General features: G+C 52.3%; 6 protein-coding genes and 1 non-coding gene across 7 annotated transcripts; 2 read left to right on the top strand and 5 right to left on the bottom strand.

The window, feature by feature from the left end:
* Nucleotides 1-2441: 2441 nt before the first annotated feature.
* AYO21_06253 lies at nt 2442-2520 on the bottom strand. The gene has a single exon. It is a non-coding gene; the product is annotated as a tRNA-Asn (tRNA).
* Nucleotides 2521-3206: 686 nt separating this feature from the next.
* Nucleotides 3207-4526, top strand: AYO21_06252 (hypothetical protein; the record flags this gene model as incomplete). Its single annotated transcript, XM_022656215.1, has 1 exon — nt 3207-4526. One exon carries the CDS (start codon nt 3207-3209, stop codon nt 4524-4526), a length of 1320 nt encoding a protein of 439 aa, XP_022511560.1.
* Nucleotides 4527-6487: 1961 nt separating this feature from the next.
* On the bottom strand, nt 6488-6835 carry AYO21_06251 (hypothetical protein; the record flags this gene model as incomplete). The annotated part of the gene is made up of 1 exon (XM_022656214.1): nt 6488-6835. One exon carries the CDS (start codon nt 6833-6835, stop codon nt 6488-6490), a length of 348 nt encoding a protein of 115 aa, XP_022511559.1.
* Nucleotides 6836-9988: 3153 nt separating this feature from the next.
* Nucleotides 9989-12086, bottom strand: AYO21_06250 (hypothetical protein; the record flags this gene model as incomplete). Its single annotated transcript, XM_022656213.1, has 4 exons — nt 9989-11227; nt 11323-11593; nt 11818-12004; nt 12065-12086. The coding sequence occupies 4 exons, from the start codon at nt 12084-12086 to the stop codon at nt 9989-9991; spliced, it is 1719 nt and encodes a 572-aa protein (XP_022511558.1).
* Nucleotides 12087-12576: 490 nt separating this feature from the next.
* Nucleotides 12577-14641, top strand: AYO21_06249 (hypothetical protein; the record flags this gene model as incomplete). Its single annotated transcript, XM_022656212.1, has 2 exons — nt 12577-14289; nt 14351-14641. The coding sequence occupies 2 exons, from the start codon at nt 12577-12579 to the stop codon at nt 14639-14641; spliced, it is 2004 nt and encodes a 667-aa protein (XP_022511557.1).
* A 579-nt stretch (nt 14642-15220) lies between these two features.
* On the bottom strand, nt 15221-15994 carry AYO21_06248 (hypothetical protein; the record flags this gene model as incomplete). The annotated part of the gene is made up of 1 exon (XM_022656211.1): nt 15221-15994. One exon carries the CDS (start codon nt 15992-15994, stop codon nt 15221-15223), a length of 774 nt encoding a protein of 257 aa, XP_022511556.1.
* Nucleotides 15995-17515: 1521 nt separating this feature from the next.
* Nucleotides 17516-19641, bottom strand: AYO21_06247 (hypothetical protein; the record flags this gene model as incomplete). Its single annotated transcript, XM_022656210.1, has 2 exons — nt 17516-19478; nt 19526-19641. 2 exons carry the CDS (start codon nt 19639-19641, stop codon nt 17516-17518), a joined length of 2079 nt encoding a protein of 692 aa, XP_022511555.1.
* Between the last annotated feature and the right edge of the window lie 161 nt (nt 19642-19802).

The raw sequence follows: 19802 nt of genomic DNA, 5'->3' as shown, positions 1-19802 counted from the left end.
TTGTGAAGGGGGGGTCCACGGATCGGGCTACTGGCTCGCTAGTGGGCGATATGCGCGCTCTTGCGCTTGAGAGCAAAAATGAACCTGGACAAAAGGCACCATGGTATTTTCGAAACACTGTCTGTCCATCAAACTTCCTCCCCTTCCCCTCCCCCAGATGACTTTGAGGGGACATTTTGGCTGTGAGCAAAATGGATTCGGCCACACTAGTTCAGCTAAAGGTCGCGTGCCCTGACCAAGCAAGGTTTCTCTCCCCCCTGGCCCTGTGAGCCCATGTATGTATGAGTGCCGATGTGTCCGAACCGACCCCAGACGATTGTCGACATGTGGAAATCTCGGTCATCCCCTGATTGCCATGTCTTGCGCAACACCACGCTCCACCCAGACCGCCACATTATCAACCTGGCAGGCCTGGTGGGCGACCCGTACTCCATACTAGTTGCTCCCGAGCCTCTGGCTCGTACACCCCCCTCTTGCTTGTTGTTGTCATCCGAAATGAAATGTCCCGGTGGTGATGAACTCATGAGTCTCTCTCGCTTACAATGAGCCGGCACGAACCCCGGCGCTGATCGGTTTGTCTCTGGCGGTTTCCGTAGGCGAACACCGGAAAAATAGCACGCAAGAAGGTGGTTCGAGAGCAAAGAGCTCTGGCCAGGGCCGGTTTGAGGAGAAGATTGTCACTCCTGTCTGTATCTGGCATTGGATCAGCACTGTACCATAATCGAGAGTTGGGAGGTTGGTAAACAATGACACTCAACTCAGGCAGACAAGGGACCCTAGTGGGCAATACCCTCTTTTTCGCCTCCACCCGAACAAAGAGAGGTATGAAAGGTAAAAGAATGGACCCCCCACTCGCTAAGCAGGCTGAGTGAGGCACTTCGAGGGCGTGGGCAACTAGGTTTGTGGCTTTCAAGATAGCGCATCTCTCTCGGATACGCAGTGTCGAAATTCAGCCCGTCGGATCGAGTCCGTAGGCGGCGACTTTTTTGTGCCCTTCGTACCCTTGCAGGCGAACAATGAGCCCGCTTGGGACCCAACAGGTGGTTTTCTGGACCGAGTCAGTTTAGTCTCTTGCCCTGTCGATTGAACCTGAAGCAGTCGCAGAACCTGGAATTCTCCCTCCAGTTAGGTGGCCGCGGGGCTTCAAAGCGTACCAGTCGCTGTGAAGCAGTAACCCGTAGTCAGGCCCCCTCTCCTCCTACCCTCCCCCTACCCTCTCTTACCCTTCCCTTACTTCTCTTCCACCTTCCTTCCCCATCTCAACTATCCACTACTACCAATTGCGAACATACAGGGCGTGCGGCAGCCTTAAGCCAATATCCACACCCAGCCAAATCAGCTGCTTAGATCGTCCCAAAGCTGAGATCTATTGCTTTGCGCCGCACGAACGGGCAGGTTCGCCTTCTCTTTCATCTTTCCATACGAGGACACCCTCCCTGCCTGCCCACTACGTCCCAGATGCCGTGCCGTCCTGTTCTCCCTTGCACCTGGCAAGGTTAAAATCTGGGCTGGAGCGCACCATCTCGACAGAAACGCACGCTGCCAAAAGATACAGAGCCTACATAAACACACAGGACTATATCTACTGAACTCTTCCGCCTGTCCATACATATCTCCATCCCACAAAGTTTTACATACTTTCTTAGCCACAGTCTCCCTCCCCCTCCTTGTCATCCAGTCAGCCTTCGACCATCAGAGCAGCAACTCCGACATCCGGAACTCAATCTGTTGCCCCTTGTCACTTCCTTTGTTTTGCCCCAGACCACCAGTCAAGAAAACGAAGCCCCGGGAGTCGAGAGGGCCAAATTGAAGTCAACTTTGACCCAGAGAAAACACTGTCAAGTGAATGCTTGATACCTGCCAGTGTGATCGCAGCCCTGCCGTTCACAAGGACCATTCCAGCACAATTGCCCACGTTTATTCACGGCCTGGGTTTCTGCTTGAAGTACTGTGCGAGGGAGAAGTTCGTATCTGGAGGCTGTTGCGACTCCTTGCCAACCCCAGGGGCACATCCTCAAAAGTAAATGCTGGTTTTACCTCCACGACGAATCTGCAGCTCTTCTCTATCCCGAACCCCTATCCGTCAATCACCCTGTCGATCCCAGCGTATCTCTCGTCGTCGCGGGGACATCTACTTAAGCCGATAGCCTTCTCGGATCATTTCAGAAACTTCAGCATCCTCAACCTCTGTTCGTCAGTGCCTACACGTCTCTTTTCCCGTCACAAAAAGGAAAATCTCCATTCCAACGTCCTCGCCTCCTTTTTCGGCTATCACCTTTGACCCCTCCTAGGACCTCTCTCAAATTACAAAGTCACTCAGAAAGGCAAACCCCTCTAAATCACAGGTTCGTCATCCGCCGGATCATTAAGTTTGGGCACATTTGGGTTGGCGCCTGTCAAGGTGGCGGAGCCCCCCCAGCATTCACCGCGAACTGGCGTGAAGTTAAACTGAGGCTTTCAACCCCAGGAGTTCGAGCCTCAACAAGACTCAAAGAACTACAGATCCTCCACCAACCCACCATAACCATCACAGATCTCTTCTCAGTCACAAAGCATCAAATTCTTGGACGGCCAATTACTCGCTTATCCCAGCTTCAGCCTTGTGTTAAGCTCAATACACGTCCGGACCTCGCCACTTACTGGCTATCCATCGTTACCTCTTGGTTGACAAGACTAGCCACTGCGGTTGAACCACACAAAACCCTCAATACGCTGGAGCTTTGAACATTGCAGAAGGCAATTTATTCACTTCGACCTTTTCCAAGTTGCACTTCAGCATCTGCGCAATTGTCTACAGTACAGTCCCAAAGAGACCCACACCTTGATACGCATTTCCTATCACCAACCTGTTTTGAGGCTGAGCACACTGCTCTCCTACATTACTGTCTTGCAACTCTGCCCAGCGAGGTCAGAGCACAACTCTAGAGCAAGGATTCCGCGCGAAAATTGCTTTTCACAAGCGTGGTAGCCGTCGAAACAAGTGCCTTCAACCTGGGTCGACAACACATATCCTTTCTCAACCCAACTCAGAACTCCAGAATTTTACCTCTCCTGAACGGCTTTCTTGAACGTCGCATGAAACTTCTTCTTCTCTGTGGCAGTCCTTTTTAAGATTAGAGTCTCAAGAACCGGAAACTCAGCCTCATAATACTTTTGCTCAGAGACACTTGCCCACCATTGCGCCGATACGCCACACACGTCCCGCCATGTCTTCTGGCGGAGCAGCGCTACAGCCAACCTTCCAAGGCCATGTAGCCACCACGCAAGACGCCCTTATTCTCTTCGAGGCTTGCCTGCAAGGGCACCTTTCGCATGTACCTAGGCGACCGCACGATCGAGAACGAAGCAATCTGATCAGAAGCGGCTGCGTCTTTATTTATGAAGAAAATGCATCAGGAATCAAAAGGTGGACGGATGGGGTCACATGGAGCCCCAGCAGAATCCTCGGGAATTTTCTCGTCTATCGAGAACTCGACAAACCATTTCCACCAGGCGAGAAGAAGAGAGCCATGAAGAAGCAACAGAGACGTCCAAGCCGACCCGGTGAACCATATGCCAGATCAGAGGGGGGCTCATTCTCAGATGGTCAATCTGGCAGCTACAATTCCGATCGCAGCGCCTCAACCGACGTGGAAAGACAGCTGATAGGTTCGTTGGTGGATTCCTACGGCTTCAAACAAGATGGTTTGGTCAAGAAGACAATGAGTGTCACGGTTCAAGGCGTTACACATCACCTGGTCTCGTACTACCATGTGAACGACGTCCTTGCTAATCAGTTGCGGACACCATCGCAGACAGAGAACTTGCAATACATCCGTCCGCGGTCTGAGCTAACCTCGAGACAAAGCTTTCGAGCTCCTATCGAGGATGTTGACGAGGTGGAAGGAGCACATAACTCGTACGCATATCGCGTGAATGCAGGCGGCTACCCTCAGCCATACTACATGCCACCGGGCTACCCTCCTATGGCTCAACAGCCTAACCCACCCCAATACTCTATGGCGGTCCCTTCCATGTCCACGGGCTACATACAATCCCCAGTGACAGCATCCCATATGCAAGCACAACGAAACGACTATGGCCAGTACGACCAAACGGGGTACAATCGAAGCTATGAGTCCTTGAACAGCTCAATTCCTCCATCATCAAAATCAATTCCTGCCACGCCAACCACAATGGCTCCAATCATGTCGGACCGCTCCCAGGCGCAGTCGGCCATGTACCCGCCCATGAGTATGCAGAGGCCAGTCAACACGTTGAGCCCAGTCTCAATGGACTCTCGAGCAGCTGTACCATATCGGCCGAGTCCATACGCAGTGACGCATGGAAACGGTGCTCAGATGGACCAGAGCCGGCAAAGTCAGCCCTCACCCACGCAAGTGAAGTACGAGGATCGCAGGGATCCGGCACCGCAGCCAGCTCCAATGTATCAAAGCCCGCGGACGCCGTACTATCCCGACACGGCCAGTCAGGCTATTCCTCAACCGCAGTATCCTCAGTGGGCAGGACAGGCTCACAACCCATAGAATGGATGAGGAGTTCTGGCACCTGTTGTGGCCGCCAACGACCAGGGTTGTTCTCCCGCGATGGTGGCACCATGGCTTCTGTCAGATCCTCGCTTTTCATATACTATCGGGTTACGTCCTTGACGGAGCCCGAGCATGCCCGTAACGCAGTGACGTTGAAAGAGAACGAGCCCAACGAGGGAATATGTGTGTACCAGTCAACTGCCCTCGCTTTTTTGGGAGGAATACGAAAGGAGATGGTTATCGCGTCTTGGTGGGTTCGCCTTGGTCATGGAGTATCTTTGTGGTGGAGGTTGATGAGCAACAATATCGTCTTGCTTAAATCTGCGCAAGTCAGCATTTAATATCCTCTTTCTCATGCACTGGCCGTGTTACAGTCCGTTTTGCGAGTTATTGATTTCGTGTCAAAGATCCGAGTATGTGTTCATGACAAGTATTGCAGTTATCCAGCTCTTCGTCAAAATTTGTGTGGATCCGTTAGAATCGGTCTTGAGCATCGCCAGGCCAATATCAGGTGTTGTGAGTTGGATCCTGGCTTTGCGGCACGAAAGAGGAAGGAGACCGGGGCCGGTTATTCGCGACTTCAGGGGGTTCCATATTGCTTGGATCGGAGTTGAATCGGGTTGAGCATGCAGAGATCGAAGGGAACACAGAAACGCCGTGGTGGAAAATTATGAAGTTCAAATTTGTCAATTGCGAACAACGAGGGTGGGGTGGTAGGAGGGCGAGGAGGGAGGTTAATGAATGACACGGCCACCAGGAGGTTCATTGGACTCGACGAGAAAAAAAAAAGTTCGAGGGAGGCATATTTGTTTCTGTAGCTGTGTTTCTGCTCTGATCATGTCTTGATGGGTGTGGGAGGCAAATGCTGTCTGTCGTTACAACAAGCTTGCTATTTCGAATTACGATGCCTCGAGAATTGCTCAAAGGGATGTTCTTCGTCTTATTTAAACATGTTCCAAAGCACTTGTTCAGACTTTATTCAGACTTTTGCAAGTTAGATCTACCGGCAAGGTGAAGCAAATTTGTACAGTTAGTCGGGAGCAACGACTAAGTTCGAGATAAACGCTATCAATAAGCTCACACTTTGCGGTACCTACACCTTCGACTACAAGGTCCATCGTCGACGCCGTTGTGGGCTCGAGCCGCGCGAACAAATTCTTTTCTCCAAATAACTTTCCACGATGAGGAGGGGGAGTTATTCTATCATCCTTCAACTCAAAGCGGAAGCCCTATCCTCCCACTTACAGAGAGCCAGAATGAGGATTTCGACGGTGGCCCGTCCTTTTGGCCTTCAACCAGGGTATGCCAAACCAGCGCTTCCTTGTAATGTGAGTATCTGCCGGCAATCACTCTGTCCCACCACTCCTTCTATGTCCAGTCATAAAGATATCACTGGGGGGTGCTGTTGCAAGCATCTGCGCCCGCGCTGGACCGATGCTGATCTATTGATGTTACAGTCTCCATTACATCAAAAGGAATCACACTGCTGAGGAGCAGAGATGATTGGCGAAAGGTCAGCTGGCGTCTCACACCAACTTGCCACTCGAAACATCCACCCTCAGCTTGGTCGGGTTCAAGCGAGATCTCGTCTACGACAACAAACAAGGGACCTCTGACTGGGACAGAATTTAACAGACGGATACTCCACGACCAGGGCAAGTCCTAGACACTGATTATTAGCCCATCGCCTCCGAGATCTGCACAAGAGTCTGTCCACCCGACTCAGCTTTCTGGGAGAGGAGACACGAGCACAAAAGGAGGACCACATCCCCCAATAATAGCAAGCAAGGAATCAAGCTTGAGAAAACCAGACGTGTGCGAGAAGAGGACGCTGGCCGCATGAATCACCGAGGTGTCGAGCAATGTGGAGATTCGTCGCCATTGCTCCATTGCTCCATTACTACTGTACAACCACTCCCCAAGCATGCCAATGGTGCCGGGGAGAAAGAGCTCAAAGTCTAAGTCATGCTGCTGCCATTCATAGTCGCAACAATATGGGGCATTCTGAGCCAGCCCGCGAGCCACATCTTCCGGGCGCCACTTTTCGTGCTCTGGCAAATGCCTTCCTGCTCCTGACCTTCCCAGTCTGTCTTTGGAGACGTTGGATTGGCAACCGAGAAGTCTCCGCCTGCGACATCTGACCCGACAAGATTGCCCTTGTCTGGTGCGAACGTGCCCTGGAGGCAAGAGGTAGCCACGACATTGAGTGGTCGGTGCTCTGGGTCTGTGATGATTGCTTTTCTTCGAAGAGCGGAGTCCAATGCATGCGCGGATTCAACATTCCCGGCACTCCTAAGCAACCTCATCGAGTGTCGAGTGTCCGGGGACCAACAGCCACCAGATGTTGCATTTCGGTTAGTCACTGTCCCCCTGAGCTTCAAGGTGTCCACGTACCAAGCAAGAGTCTGCCGTATCTGTCGTCTAGCTTCCACTGCATCTACGAGCAGCTCCAGGCGAAGCTTATCTGCACAAGAACGAACATAGTCAGCGACTGATCTAGGCCTCTCTCCGTCTGGGTCACCTGCACCAGAGAAAGAAAAGGCTTTGCTACAATACCACAGTCACCAGCAACTCTAGGCGACGCTGAATGTTTCTGTTAGTTTGGCCTTGTCCTCGTGCCCTCGTTCTTTGCTACAACTTTCTGAAACCATTCTCTATTAGGCAACTGGCCAAGAGACAGAGACAAGAGCACCAGAACTACAAGATCCCAGGGACATCTCTGGATCTCGCTTCCCCTCGCTCTTCAAGTCAAACCGAGAAGGCTAAGCACTGAATCCTTGGACCGCTCGCAGGATGTGCCTATAAGGTATTCGGCAGACCAAGTCCCCATGCGTTGTCAGCTTCGGGCTGGCAGACACTCGGCGCCTTTTGCCAGCTTGGGTCCTCTTTGTTCTCTCGTGGGTTTCACTTGTGCTCTAGCCTCAGATTCGGCCAAACTTTCGTGACCCCTTTTCTTTTCTTCTTGCCGGATGTCCACAACAGGACTATTCAAGTGTTCTGTCTCACACAAGCTGTGTCTTGCAGGACTCTGCAAGATCTCAGAAAGCCAATGACTTGTTGCGCATGAATGGTGCCAGTGGCATCGTTTACCTGACGTGTATCGCTTCACTCCTGATACACCTATCGTGGAAGTGATCGTCCTGAGGCCCTGAGCTTGCCCTTGTGACCTGGAGCACTGGAACTGGAAAGATCCACCATAATCAGACGAACGAGGTGTTTTACAATGAGTTTCTGTTCTGCAAACACTGGGGACACCACCCCACGCTTTGCTGCGCTATTCTTTTGCTCTTTGTGCTTTGAAACGTGTGCCTTGTCCTAACTGCCTGCTGGCAGGGAAACCATATCTCTATTATTCACATTATGCAACCCATTATTTTGATTTTATGCCCTGATGTTCTCGATCTACAACTTGATCCAACAGATGAACCTATGAGCTATCTCTTGCCAGCTTCACTGTGGATCGATATCAAGCAAAGTGCAATCCTTTCGATGGCGTGCATGTGAGTAAGTGCATTATTGCACAAATCAAGGTGTCCCAACTGCATATTTTCTCTTGGATTAATCGATCCCCGGGGAGCTGAAGATGTTGGTCGAGATTCCAACCCAAGGGAAGAGACCACAAAGGCATTTTCGCCAAAGCAGAGTGTCTGGCACAAGAAAACGATCATAACTGGAGCTGGACAGGTTACTTGTCTTGGTAGAGAATACTCCCATCTGTTGAAGAATTCAAGGCTGAGCGCCGAAGCTTACGCACTGATCATCTGTTCCGAGTCCTCCTGAGTTACGTTCTTCTCATGGCGCTGCTGTCTGCGGCCTCCTTTTCGCAGACACTTTGTCTCGTTATGCTGTTCCCCTTCCCATTTGCCGTCTCGACCTCTTTTGACAGAGTCCCCTCTCGATTGTCTTGTTGATTTTGCGTAGGCTTTTTGCGGGCCGACAAACAACGAAGACCGTGTCTTTCCCACAACCCCAGTTAACTATTACAACGACTTCTTGTACAGGCACCCTATGTACCCGTACAGCTTCAAAAACGGGGAATGCTCCACCCGGAAAATTATAAGTTGGCGATCAGGTTATACTTTCATCCGTCCAAATTCTGCAGTCCACAAGCGAACAGGGATGTCGAGATCTTGTACCGAGTATTTTCTTTTATCGCCCGGTCACGGGCCACGGGGCCCACGGGGACCACGGGGGCCACGGCGGCGACTGCAAATCGAATCGGCCAATTCCCGAGGAGACTAGGCAGAAGGCAGAAGGCAGAATGCAGAAGGCGGTCGACGGACGACGGAAGATGGACGAAGGGGCGAGGGGACAAGGAAGCGACCGATGTGACCGCACGAGGAAACAGAGTACGCGCGCGGTACGCTGAACTAGGCAAAATAATCGCTACTACTAGGTATTATTATGGTACTCGCTACGTAATAGCACCCTATCTCCCTAGGAGGTAGGCACCTCCAAGTACACGGGTACTGGAGAGAGTAAGCTACATAAGCAGCCAAGGGAAAAAAAAGGCAAAATAGATAGATAGTATGAGTAGGGACAAGTAGGTGGATGGGATGTGCAGATATACGAGGTATGCACAAATATGCAGATGGATCTTTGTTCGAGAAGCTTTGCTGGGTATGATTTTCTCGGCTGATTCTACAAGTACCGAGCGAGCGTCATACTTGTATTTGTACCTCGTACTTGCACTTGTCGTCGTCGTTGTTATTGTTGGAGTGCCACCTACGTGTGGATAGGGGTACCTACATACCTACCTACCTGCCCTTCCTTCCTTCCCAGGCATTTCCGCACTCGGTGCCAAATATGTATGTATGTGCTTATGTACCGAGGATTTACATGTACTTATTACATGCACCCGATCTACGGTCATCTACTGTACCTATGTATCTACCTATGCAGATATGTATTGTATGTATGTGCCTGCCGTGATTATTATATCGAGTCAAGTCGTACAGTTTAGTCCGCTACGGTACGGTGCAGTGCAAGTCAGGTCTGTTCACCCAGCAAGGCTGAGCCAAGTAAGGAGTACTCGGTACGTACCTTATCTACCTACCTAGCTACCTACCTAGCTACTTATCTAGGCGGATAGGGACTAAGGGCTGGGGGGTATGTATGTACTGTACGTATGTATGCAGTACGCAGTATGGAGTATAGCACGCGGTATCCGCATCCACTAATGTCTATCATCCATAATTCGTGGTTCATGGTTCATGATGCATCATGCATTATATTGCCTTGAATTGTATTACTCGTGCAGACAAATATATCGATTGCTCCGCTGTAATAGAAGTGATAAGCCAGTTGCTCGCCTGCGCCTGCAAGGAATACAGAACACCATCTCTCCCACATTCGCCAAGTGATTGATTGGTGCTCGAGAGGTCGACTGACGAAAAATTCATTCATTCCCACTAGTATCCCTGGACCGTATTGTTGAACCTTTTGCCCCGCTGTAAATCTCATTTCTCCTTTTTCCCTTCTGCTGTCGCCGCTGCGGCCGCTTTGGCAATTTGCCTCGCCTGAGCCTTGTCCATTGTGACATTCTGCTGCTGCTGATGATCACCACCAAAGACCTGGGGCAGCTTCCACTCAGGCATCTCGAGCTTGCGGCCGAGCTTGAGCTCAATGGCGTTCTTGAGGCTCTCGCCGCTGGGCATGGTCACCATGCTGCCGCGGCGCCGGCGGGTCTCGATGTCGGCGCGGATCTCGTCGATGGCTTCGTCGATCTCGCGAATTGGGTCGTTGGGCAGGCCTAGCGTCGGCGGGTACTGAGTCTCCTCGGCGATGGTCTTGCGCAGGTACGGGTGGTTGCGTTTGTCTAGACGCTTGGTCAGGGCGCGCTTGGCCGGCGACGCGAAGAAGGCCATCGACGCCGCCACCCCAATAACCGTGTAAAAGTACACGCGCGCCCAGACCTTGAGCGAGTCGTTGAAGCCCAACACCACAAACGGCGCCGTCGTGAAGCAGAACGCCAGCTGCGTCGCCACGTAGCCTAGCACGTCGTAGTAGATCTTGTACTGCGTCGGCTTGGTCCCGTCGGGCGTCAGGAAAAACGGCCGCACATAACGCCGGAAGTTCTTGGCCACCGTTTGGATGAACGCTGCCAGCACAAAGGTCAAGTAGTAGCCTGGAAAGAAGCCGTGCCAAAGCGCCGAGGTCAGGAACGTTGCCAGTGTGGCGCGGAAGCCTGGTTTCTTGCCCTTGGGCGTGACGCGCAGGTAGATGTAGTTGCGCAACCACTTATTGGTGTTTTTGTTCCAGCTGTCTAGGTACGCGCGTGAGTTCTGTGCCGTCTCAATCCCCCAGGGATTGACGTTCTCCAAGTGGTCCCACTTCGCCTGGCCCGTCTTCTCGTCGATGCCATTGTAGCTGATTCCGGCCATGATGCAGGCACCTTCGGTGAGCGACCACACGCCGTAGTACTTTGTCCTCGAGGCGAACCCAAGCATGTGGAGCAGCCAGACCCGGTAAGGGAACGAGTATTTCATGTATTCGTCCGACAGGAAGAATGGGACGTTGTACCACTGGGAAAACTGAAGGTAGGCACCAATCCAGATGAGACCCCCAATTGCTTTCCGTACCGCTGGTACTGTCGAGTGCGGGATGCGCCGTTTACCCTTGGTCGGAGGTGCTGTTGCTTTGCTACCTGGCGTCGAATCGTATATGCTTCCGTCGAGCCATCGTCTGTAGTCGGCATACTATAGTTTCATAATATAGGGTAATAATTAGTCATGCTTCTTTCAGAGCCATCCGTCTTGTTTCTGAGCATTGGAATAAGCAGAGACTAACTTACCTCAAATGCAGGCCCGGTGAAAATGGAAGGAAAGAAGAAAACATAGCCCGCAAAGTCGAGCAGGTTAGGCATCTTGTATACCGCACGGTCTTTCTGATTGTCAGTCAACAGTTCGCCCTTGAGTCTCCCGTCATGCACGTTCCAGCTGAAGCCATGTAGTTTCATGATCAACACCATTTGGCCGCCCGTTATGTCTACAAGACTTGGGTCGTCAATCCTTTGTCGTTCGATGTGGCTGATTGACATGTGGCCCTGAGCAATAATGTCAGAACTATGTCAGAAAGACAGGGGGTTCAGGGAGACCGAACCATCAAAAAACAAAATACCAGCCATGGCATTAACGAGCCATCAACATAGTATGCTATTAGGTAGGTGCCAACCGCGTCTATGAGAAGAGTAACCGTTCCGCTGCAAAGTACTCTCAGCTTGTCTATCTTTGGTATGACAGAAGAGTAAAGATGGCGTCGACATCCTTGGTAATAAAGCAGGACTCACCCCCAAAGGTCATAGACGCCGAGCAGATAGAAGAGGGTGATGGCCACGCTGAATATGTTCTTCCATTGTGGCTTGTCGTCAGGAAGTCGTTTCAAGATGGCTGCAAGCGGGTACGAGGCTAGGAAGATCGCTAGTAGCTTAAGCTCATCGACAGAGGCCCCGATGGCCTTGGAGAGCCATACAAAGGCTGGATGAGGTTGTCAGTAAGCTCTCCTGAACGGAGGGATGATGGAACAGCCCAACTCACGAATGTCTATCCCTGGCAGCATCTTTGTTGATTTCTCAGTCTTCTTATTCAACGTACAGAAGATCAAGAGGATGCCTGGGAGACAGTGGACAGTCGAAGACAGCAGACATTGTCGAGGGAATCTAAGGAAGTATTGGGGACAACAAACGACCAGAGATGAGGAAACGTGGGGGGAAACTTTTTTGGGGACATGGAAGGATGACATCAAATCAGGTCACATGCCAGGCACCACGCGCTCATTGAGTGGCAGCCTCGTCGTCACTTTAGCACCATGACGAGGCTCGCTCTGCGTGACCCTGATCACCGATCTACTTGTACACGAGGAGTTCACTAGACGCAGACTGCAATTACACACAACTCTATTCTGGCCTTCTGACCTTTTGACCTCTTGTCCTACTCGAGGCTGCTTTAGTCCCGCTCTGTCCTAACCCCGGCATGACCATCATGTACCGATAGCTTGCAGTGCTTGCCCGCCTACGCACCCACTCCTCCAACCGAACCACACAATCAACATGGACGTCGCCTCGGCCATCTCAGGCTATGTCTCCAAGATTGCTGGGGTTGGCGAAGGCGCCGCTGCTTCCCAAAGCCAAAAGATGAAAATTCTCCTGCTGGACTCCGAGACAGTTCCCATTGTATCCACCGCAATCACTCAATCCGCCCTCCTTCGGTATCAGATCTACCTCATTGACCGAATCGATAACCCTGCCCGCGAACGCATGCGTCACCTCAGATGTCTGTGCTTTGTCCGCCCATCACCAGATTCGATCCAGTTCCTCATCGATGAACTGCGCGACCCCAAGTATGGTGAATACAACATCTACTTCAGCAATATCATCAAAAAGTCCTCGTTGGAGAGGTTGGCAGAGGCGGACGATCATGAAGTGGTAAAAGCAGTCCAGGAATACTTTGCAGATTATATTGTGGTCAATCCGGACTTGATGTCGTTGAACCTGGGTTTCCCCAAGCAGAGGCTATGGAGCCACAGTCCAGACGTCTGGAACACCGATGCCTTGCAAAGAACAACCGAAGGGGTGGTCGCCCTTCTGTTATCGCTCAAAAAGAACCCATTGATACGGTACGAAAAGAACAGTCTTATGGCTAAGAAGCTGGCGACCGAAATTCGCTACCAAATCACTCAAGAGGAGCAGCTGTTCGACTTTCGCAAGACCGACACCCCGCCACTCTTGTTGATCTTGGACCGGAGAGACGATCCAATCACTCCATTACTCACGCAGTGGACGTATCAAGCCCAGGTCCATGAATTGCTCGGCATTCACAACGGCCGAGTCGACCTGAGTGCGGTCCCTGATATTCGTCCAGAACTCAAGGAAATCGTCCTCTCACAGGACCAAGATCCGTTCTTCAAGAAAAACATGTATCAGAACTTTGGCGATCTTGGCGGGAATATCAAGGAATATGTCGACCAATATCAGAGCCGCACGAAATCCACTGCCCAGATCGAATCGATAGCTGATATGAAACGCTTTGTGGAAGACTATCCAGAATTCCGAAAGCTTTCAGGCAATGTTTCCAAGCACGTCACTTTGGTCAGCGAACTCAGTCGTCGAGTCTCCGCCGAGTTATTGCTCGATGTGTCAGAATTAGAACAAAGCCTGGTGTGCAACGACAACCATGCCGCCGATTTGAGGACATTACAGAAACACATTCAAAATCCGAGCATTCCCGCAGACAATAAAATCCGCCTTGTGGCACTCTATGCCATTCGTTACGAACGCAATCCTAACAATGCTCTCCCAGTTCTCCTTGACTTGTTAACGTCCATTGCCGACGTGCCTGCATACAAGATCTCTATCATCCCCAAGCTTCTCGCATACCATCACAGTCTTCAACCGGCTCCCGTTGGTGGAGCCATCGGCTTTACAGACCTGTTCGAGTCCGGCTCCTCCCCATTTAGTCAATTTCGACGCAACCTTAACCTGAAGGGTGTTGAAAACGTCTACACCCAACACTCTCCGCGGCTGGAAAACACTCTCCAAAATCTCATCAAGGGCCGGCTAAAGGAACTACAATATCCCTTTGTGGATGGACACCACACGAGAGATAAACCCCAGGATATCATTGTCTTTATGGTAGGAGGCGTCACGTATGAGGAAGCCAAGATGATAGCACAGGTCAATGCTTCAGTGCCGGGCGTGCGAGTTGTGCTAGGGGGAACAAGCGTGGTTAATTCAACAATGTTCTTGGAAGAGGTGGATGATGCGGTGAGTAGCTGGCCGGATCAGGGTCCTGCGTCAGCGAGAGAAAGACTAGGCAGGGCAGTAGGAAGGTGAGAAGACGCGATCCACCCCGCTGATGGGATCTCCATCCGCTTTTCCGTCGAATCAAACCTATCTGGCCCTTGAGAATTCACCGGGAACCCGTATCAGAGCTTTTAGCCGCATGCACCTATCGGTACGTGGTGTCGACCTACTGATGCAAGGCATTGCGGCTGGCGGCGGCATGCAGATCAGTCCTTTGCCAATACAACAGAGATCGTTCAGCGAAGCCACCGGCTCATTCGACGCTGAGTGCATGCATGTGCCGTTTGAAGTCTGCGGGCTTGAAGGCAGCTGAGATGACGGCCGCGTCTTGTAGACAGAAAGTGTCATTTTGAGCGATGTCATTTCAAACAGACGCACGTCTATCTCTACACGCTCAAATCCGCAACGACATTACTTGGGAAGGCGTGCGCTCCACCGGGAGGAGAGGGGGGGTTGTCGAGTGGTGGCCTGCCTAGAGACTCTTGGACGGTAAAGGCACCAGGCGGAACCCTGCCTACTGATTGAGGCTGTATGCAGAGCTATACACGAAACACCAACCCGAGGCAGCTCCGTCACCAATACTATAGCGCCGCCACAGCTGCGGATATCGCTGTTCACTCAGCCAAACGAAAACCAAAAGAGGGAGGTATGGGACTTTTTGAGTTGAGATGGTTGTAGGGCCAAGAGAAGATGTTCTTGATACTGGCTGGACGGGTCCGTTGAAAGAGTATGATGGTACAAGCACAGATGTGCGAACTAATACATATGATCTTACCGTTCATGACGATAATGATGATGATGACGACGAAGGACTACTTTCATCCTCTTCTCGCTCTCCCATGTACGGACAACCCCAACTCTACAGTCTCTCCTCTCCTCTCGCCCTCACTTCTCATCCCTGTGTTGTTTTCGACTTGTGCGCTTGTTCCTCGCTCGTCAAAATCCTCACGGCCTGTTTGTTGCCCAAGTAGCTCAGGCCGCTCCACACGGTCGTGCTCGCGACGAGGTAGTACCAGCCCTCCATGACGCCCCAGAGGTTCCAGGCGTCGACGAACGCCGCGGGCAGGACGGGCAGCAGCATGGCGTTGCCGACCAGCAGAAGCTGCAGGAGGGTGTTGATCTTTGAGATCTCGGTGGGGTGGACCTCGGCCGAGGGGAGGGAAAAGTCCCAGTAACGGGTGAAGGTCTTGGGCGGGGGCAGGGAGATCCAGCGGAAGTAGATGGCCGAGATGGCCAGGGCGACGTCGCGGCCCAGCACGACGACGGCGAGCCACAGCGGCAGCGTGCCGTTGGCCGTCAGCGTCACCACGCACGTCGTCATCAGGATCTTGTCCGCCATCGGGTCGATGACCGTGCCGACCACCGTCTGCGCGTCCATCCGCCGCGCCAGCCACCCGTCCACCAGGTCCGTGATGCCCGCGTACGCGAACAGGCCCAGCGCCATCAGCGCCTCGTGCTGCAGCACAAAGTACCCGACCAGGGGCGCCGCGAGCAGCCGCGAGAACGTCAGCGCGTTCGGCAGCGTGTAGATGTTCTCGTGCATCTGCGTCGTGAGGGATCGCGGGAGGTGTGGGGGAGGCAGGATCGTCGGCGTTGTTGTGCTGGGTTTTCTGCCCGGGAGTGGAGAGGTCGTTGAGGGTTTGGTGCCGCTGGGAGGAAGAGGCATGTTAGTAGGGAGCAAGCTATTGGAAATTCAATTCAAAGCTTGGAAGACAAGAAAAGGGACGTTGCCCAAGATGTTTCCGAATAAAAAGGGTACATCTCGCTGGGTTTTTTTAGGTGGGGACGTGTAGAATCACTACCCCCTGGGCCAAGCAGGGCTATACATTTGAACTCAACCCGTGGAGAGTGCGACCAACTGCTGGGAACATGTGCTCTTCTTCCTAGAACCCAGGTGAAATGAAGGGCTTCTAGTTGCTCGCACCCGCTGTGATGCCTCTTCTAAAGGAAAAATAGGTGGTTGCTTCGTGCCAACGGCAATACGGATTTCCCAAAAAATCTCGAGAGCGTAGAGAGAAGGAGGGGAACGGCGGGGAGAAAAACATCGCATCACTCACTTGGTGCTAGAGTCGTGCTGCTTATCAGGCCTCGATACCGGGGAAGTCGTCGAGAAGCTTCGTAGATCCGACAGTCGGCCAGTGATGACGCCGGTCGGACGGAAGCTCTGCAAATTTCTGAGCTCTGGAGTTTTCAGGCATGATCTGCTCAACACGCCATATCGTCAGCTGACTTGCGCTTTTGAAGGCTGACGGATCTCGACACGGGACCGAATAAAAATAAACCAAGGGGAGAGGGAGCGTATGTATACCTCGATACAGCCGACGAACGCGGCAAGACTGGAACTCCAGCCCCAGTCCCTCGCGACGACACGGGCGTAGAAGTCGAAAACGAGCTCTCTTGACAAGCAGCAATCCGCATCTCGCGACCGCTTCGATACCAGTTCGCCCCTCGTGGCATATCATAACCGCTCCTCCAAGTCCCCGAGACGATTCTGATCACAGACGCACATTGAGCGGACGACGAAAGAGGTCCGTGAACGGACAGTCTGGCCGCCGCAGCTCGACTCATCGCGGCGGTGGGTCGGAGGATCACCGAGCCTGCGATAGGCAGGACATTCTGTCGGGCGGAAAAGGTCATTCAATATCCTCGACCTGCACGGAAGCAGAAGCCAGACGCACAGGGGAGGAAACAAGTGAAGATGGATTTTCCGGGCCCCTGATTGTTTATTTGAGCCGCGCGGAAGGACACCTGAAGGTGGCACAGATAGTCAGGCTTGTTGGCGAACAGAGTTTGTGTATGTGTCGCGCGAGGGCTAGCGATGGTAGGATGCAGCCTTGTTTGGCGTAAATCGTCGTGTCGTATAGTAAAACAGGTGAGCAAGATGTTGACAGGATGTTTCACGTGTGAGGTTTTTGATGGCAGACGGATGACTAAGCAGAGTGTCTCCATTTCTCGACGTCAACTTGATTCTAAGGTATTTTGTAAAGGGCGGGATCAATGATAAAGTATTCGCCAACTACTGCGACCTAGAGGCGACTCGAGACATGACATATACCAGGAGGAGATGCAGGGTGCAAGATTTAAGCCGGGCAAAAGAAGCCACTGTATCCAGCATTCATGACGCCGTCGCTATGCAACCATCCTTGACTCAAGATTGTATATCGTACAAAACCCCCCCAATTTCATCTTACACAGCAACAGATCCTTCAACGGGAGCTCCATCGCTTTTCGGCATCAATTCGTCCTCTGCAATCTTGGTGCGGCCATTTCTCTTCGCATACTTCAACAGCCGCAGCGCCCCATTCGGCGTTACTCCCTCGATCCTTCTGGCCATCCCGACACTGGCCGGCCGCACAAGCTTCAGCACCTCCCTCTCTCCAATGCTCAATCCGAAAACCGAATCGTAATCCAGGTCCACGGGTAGAGCGAGAGCCTCGTCTCTCTCAAAGGACTGCGCGGCTTTCTGTTGAAAGGATATGTACGGAGCGTACAGGCTTTCAATTCGTACCCTGTCCTGAATTTTGGGTGAGTAATGGGAGATGGATGGGAGGGCTTGGACGCGCTCTGAGATACTCTTCATGTCGACACCAGTCACGCGAAGCATGTCAAAGGCGCTCCGGCGGTTTGAGTCAATTCGTGAAGGGAACCCCATCTTCACCCATTCCGGGCTTGGGTATCGAACTTCTTCGAGTTTTCTCTGTAACTCTGCCATTTGATCACGAGTGCTCGTAAAATGGGACCAACGCGTGTCGCCCACAACGCCGGCCACGCGACCTTTCTCGGTCAGACGCAAATCCGCGTTGTCGGAGCGACAGCTCATTCGGTATTCACTTCGTGCTGTGAACATTCTGTACGGTTCACTCACGCCCTTTGTGATGAGGTCATCGATCAGGATCCCGATGAATGCTTCGGCGCGGGAGAGAGTGAATGGGCCTTTCCCTTGAGCGGACAAGCCGGCATTTATGCCTGCCACTATCCCCTGGGCTGCAGCTTCCTCGTAACCTGTGGTGCCGTTGATTTGGCCTGCGAGAAAAAGTCCTTTTATGAGCTTTGTCTCGAGTGTTGGGAATAGATTTCGTGGGTCAATATAGTCATACTCGACGCCATACCCAGGTTGGAGCATTTTGACATTCTCAAGGCCCTTGACGGTTCTCAGCATGGCGTACTGCGCGTCGGCTGGCACGGTCATGCTGATGCCATTGGGGTAGATGATTTTGTTTGGCCCAAGGCCTTCGGGCTCCAACCAAATCATGTGCCTTTGCTTATCCTTGAATTTGATAATCTTAGACTCCAGAGACGGACAATATCGAGGGCCCTTCACCGTTTCTCGAATATGAATTGATTTGTCCAGATTAGCCCGGATAATCTCGTGGGACGCTTCATTGGTGTAGGTGGTCCAGCAATTCAATTGGCCGGCATCTCCAATCTCAACAGTGTTGTTTAGGTAGGAAAAGGGTGTTGGCGGTGAATCGCCTGGCTGCACTTGTAAAACACTGAAGTCGATAGTGTCGCGGTCCAGCCGTGGAGGAGTTCCAGTCTTCAGTCGTCCCAAGGTGAAGCCTGCGCTCCGTAGAGACTTGCTCAGGCCAAAGGTTGCAGCCTCACCCATTCGACCAGAAGGATAAGCCTCCAGCCCAATATGAATCTCGCCGCCTAGAAAGGTCCCTGTGGTGATGACCACATGGGAGGCAGGAATGACTTGACCACTTTCCAGACGAATCCCGGTTATGTGTCCCTGCGATATCTTGTCGCCCGCCTCTATACCCTCTCTTGAAACAATGATATCGGCGACTTTGCCCTCTAGTACGCTCAGGTTTGGAGTTGACAACATCTCTTCTCGCATATATCTCTTGTACAAGTCTCGATCAATTTGTGCTCGGGGCCCCCAGACCGCAGGACCCTTTTTGATGTTCAGCATGCGAAATTGGATGCCAGCTTTATCGATTATACGACCCGCGACTCCATCGAGCGCATCAATCTCTCGGATCATTGTCCCCTTGCCTATCCCCCCAAAACTAGGATTGCAGGAACAGACGCCCAAGTTGGACAATGACGGAGTGACGAGTGCTGTACGGGCACCTGATCTGGCAGCGGCGGCACTGGCTTCGGTCCCTGCATGACCACCTCCGATGACCACGACATCGTAAGGCCTGAATGAGGTCAGTACAGAGGTGCGGGATAGGGGCCAGAGACCTACCTCAATGCGTCCGCCACAGCCGCAAAGAAGCGGTGGTGGTGCAACAAGGAGCGAGACCTGGTTCGCGGGCAATGGCCCCATCGAAAGAGGCTCGGATGCCGTAAAGCAGGCGGCATGCTGAGGTATGCACTGGGTCAGAGAATCCAAACTGGCAACATCAAAGTGGTTGATCTCACATGGCGAACAATTTCAGCGCATCGGAAAACCCTCGGAACTCCGCATCTCGCTGCAAGGCTACGAGGCTGACTAGCACGTGACTAGGCGACGAGACTGCGAG

The sequence above is a fragment of the Fonsecaea monophora genome (assembly GCF_001642475.1).
Source record: "Fonsecaea monophora strain CBS 269.37 chromosome Unknown Scaff42, whole genome shotgun sequence".
NCBI classification, from domain to species: domain Eukaryota; kingdom Fungi; phylum Ascomycota; class Eurotiomycetes; order Chaetothyriales; family Herpotrichiellaceae; genus Fonsecaea; species Fonsecaea monophora.
The sequence above is the reverse complement of the archived record's forward strand: the minus strand, read 5'-3'. Positions and strand labels throughout refer to the sequence as shown.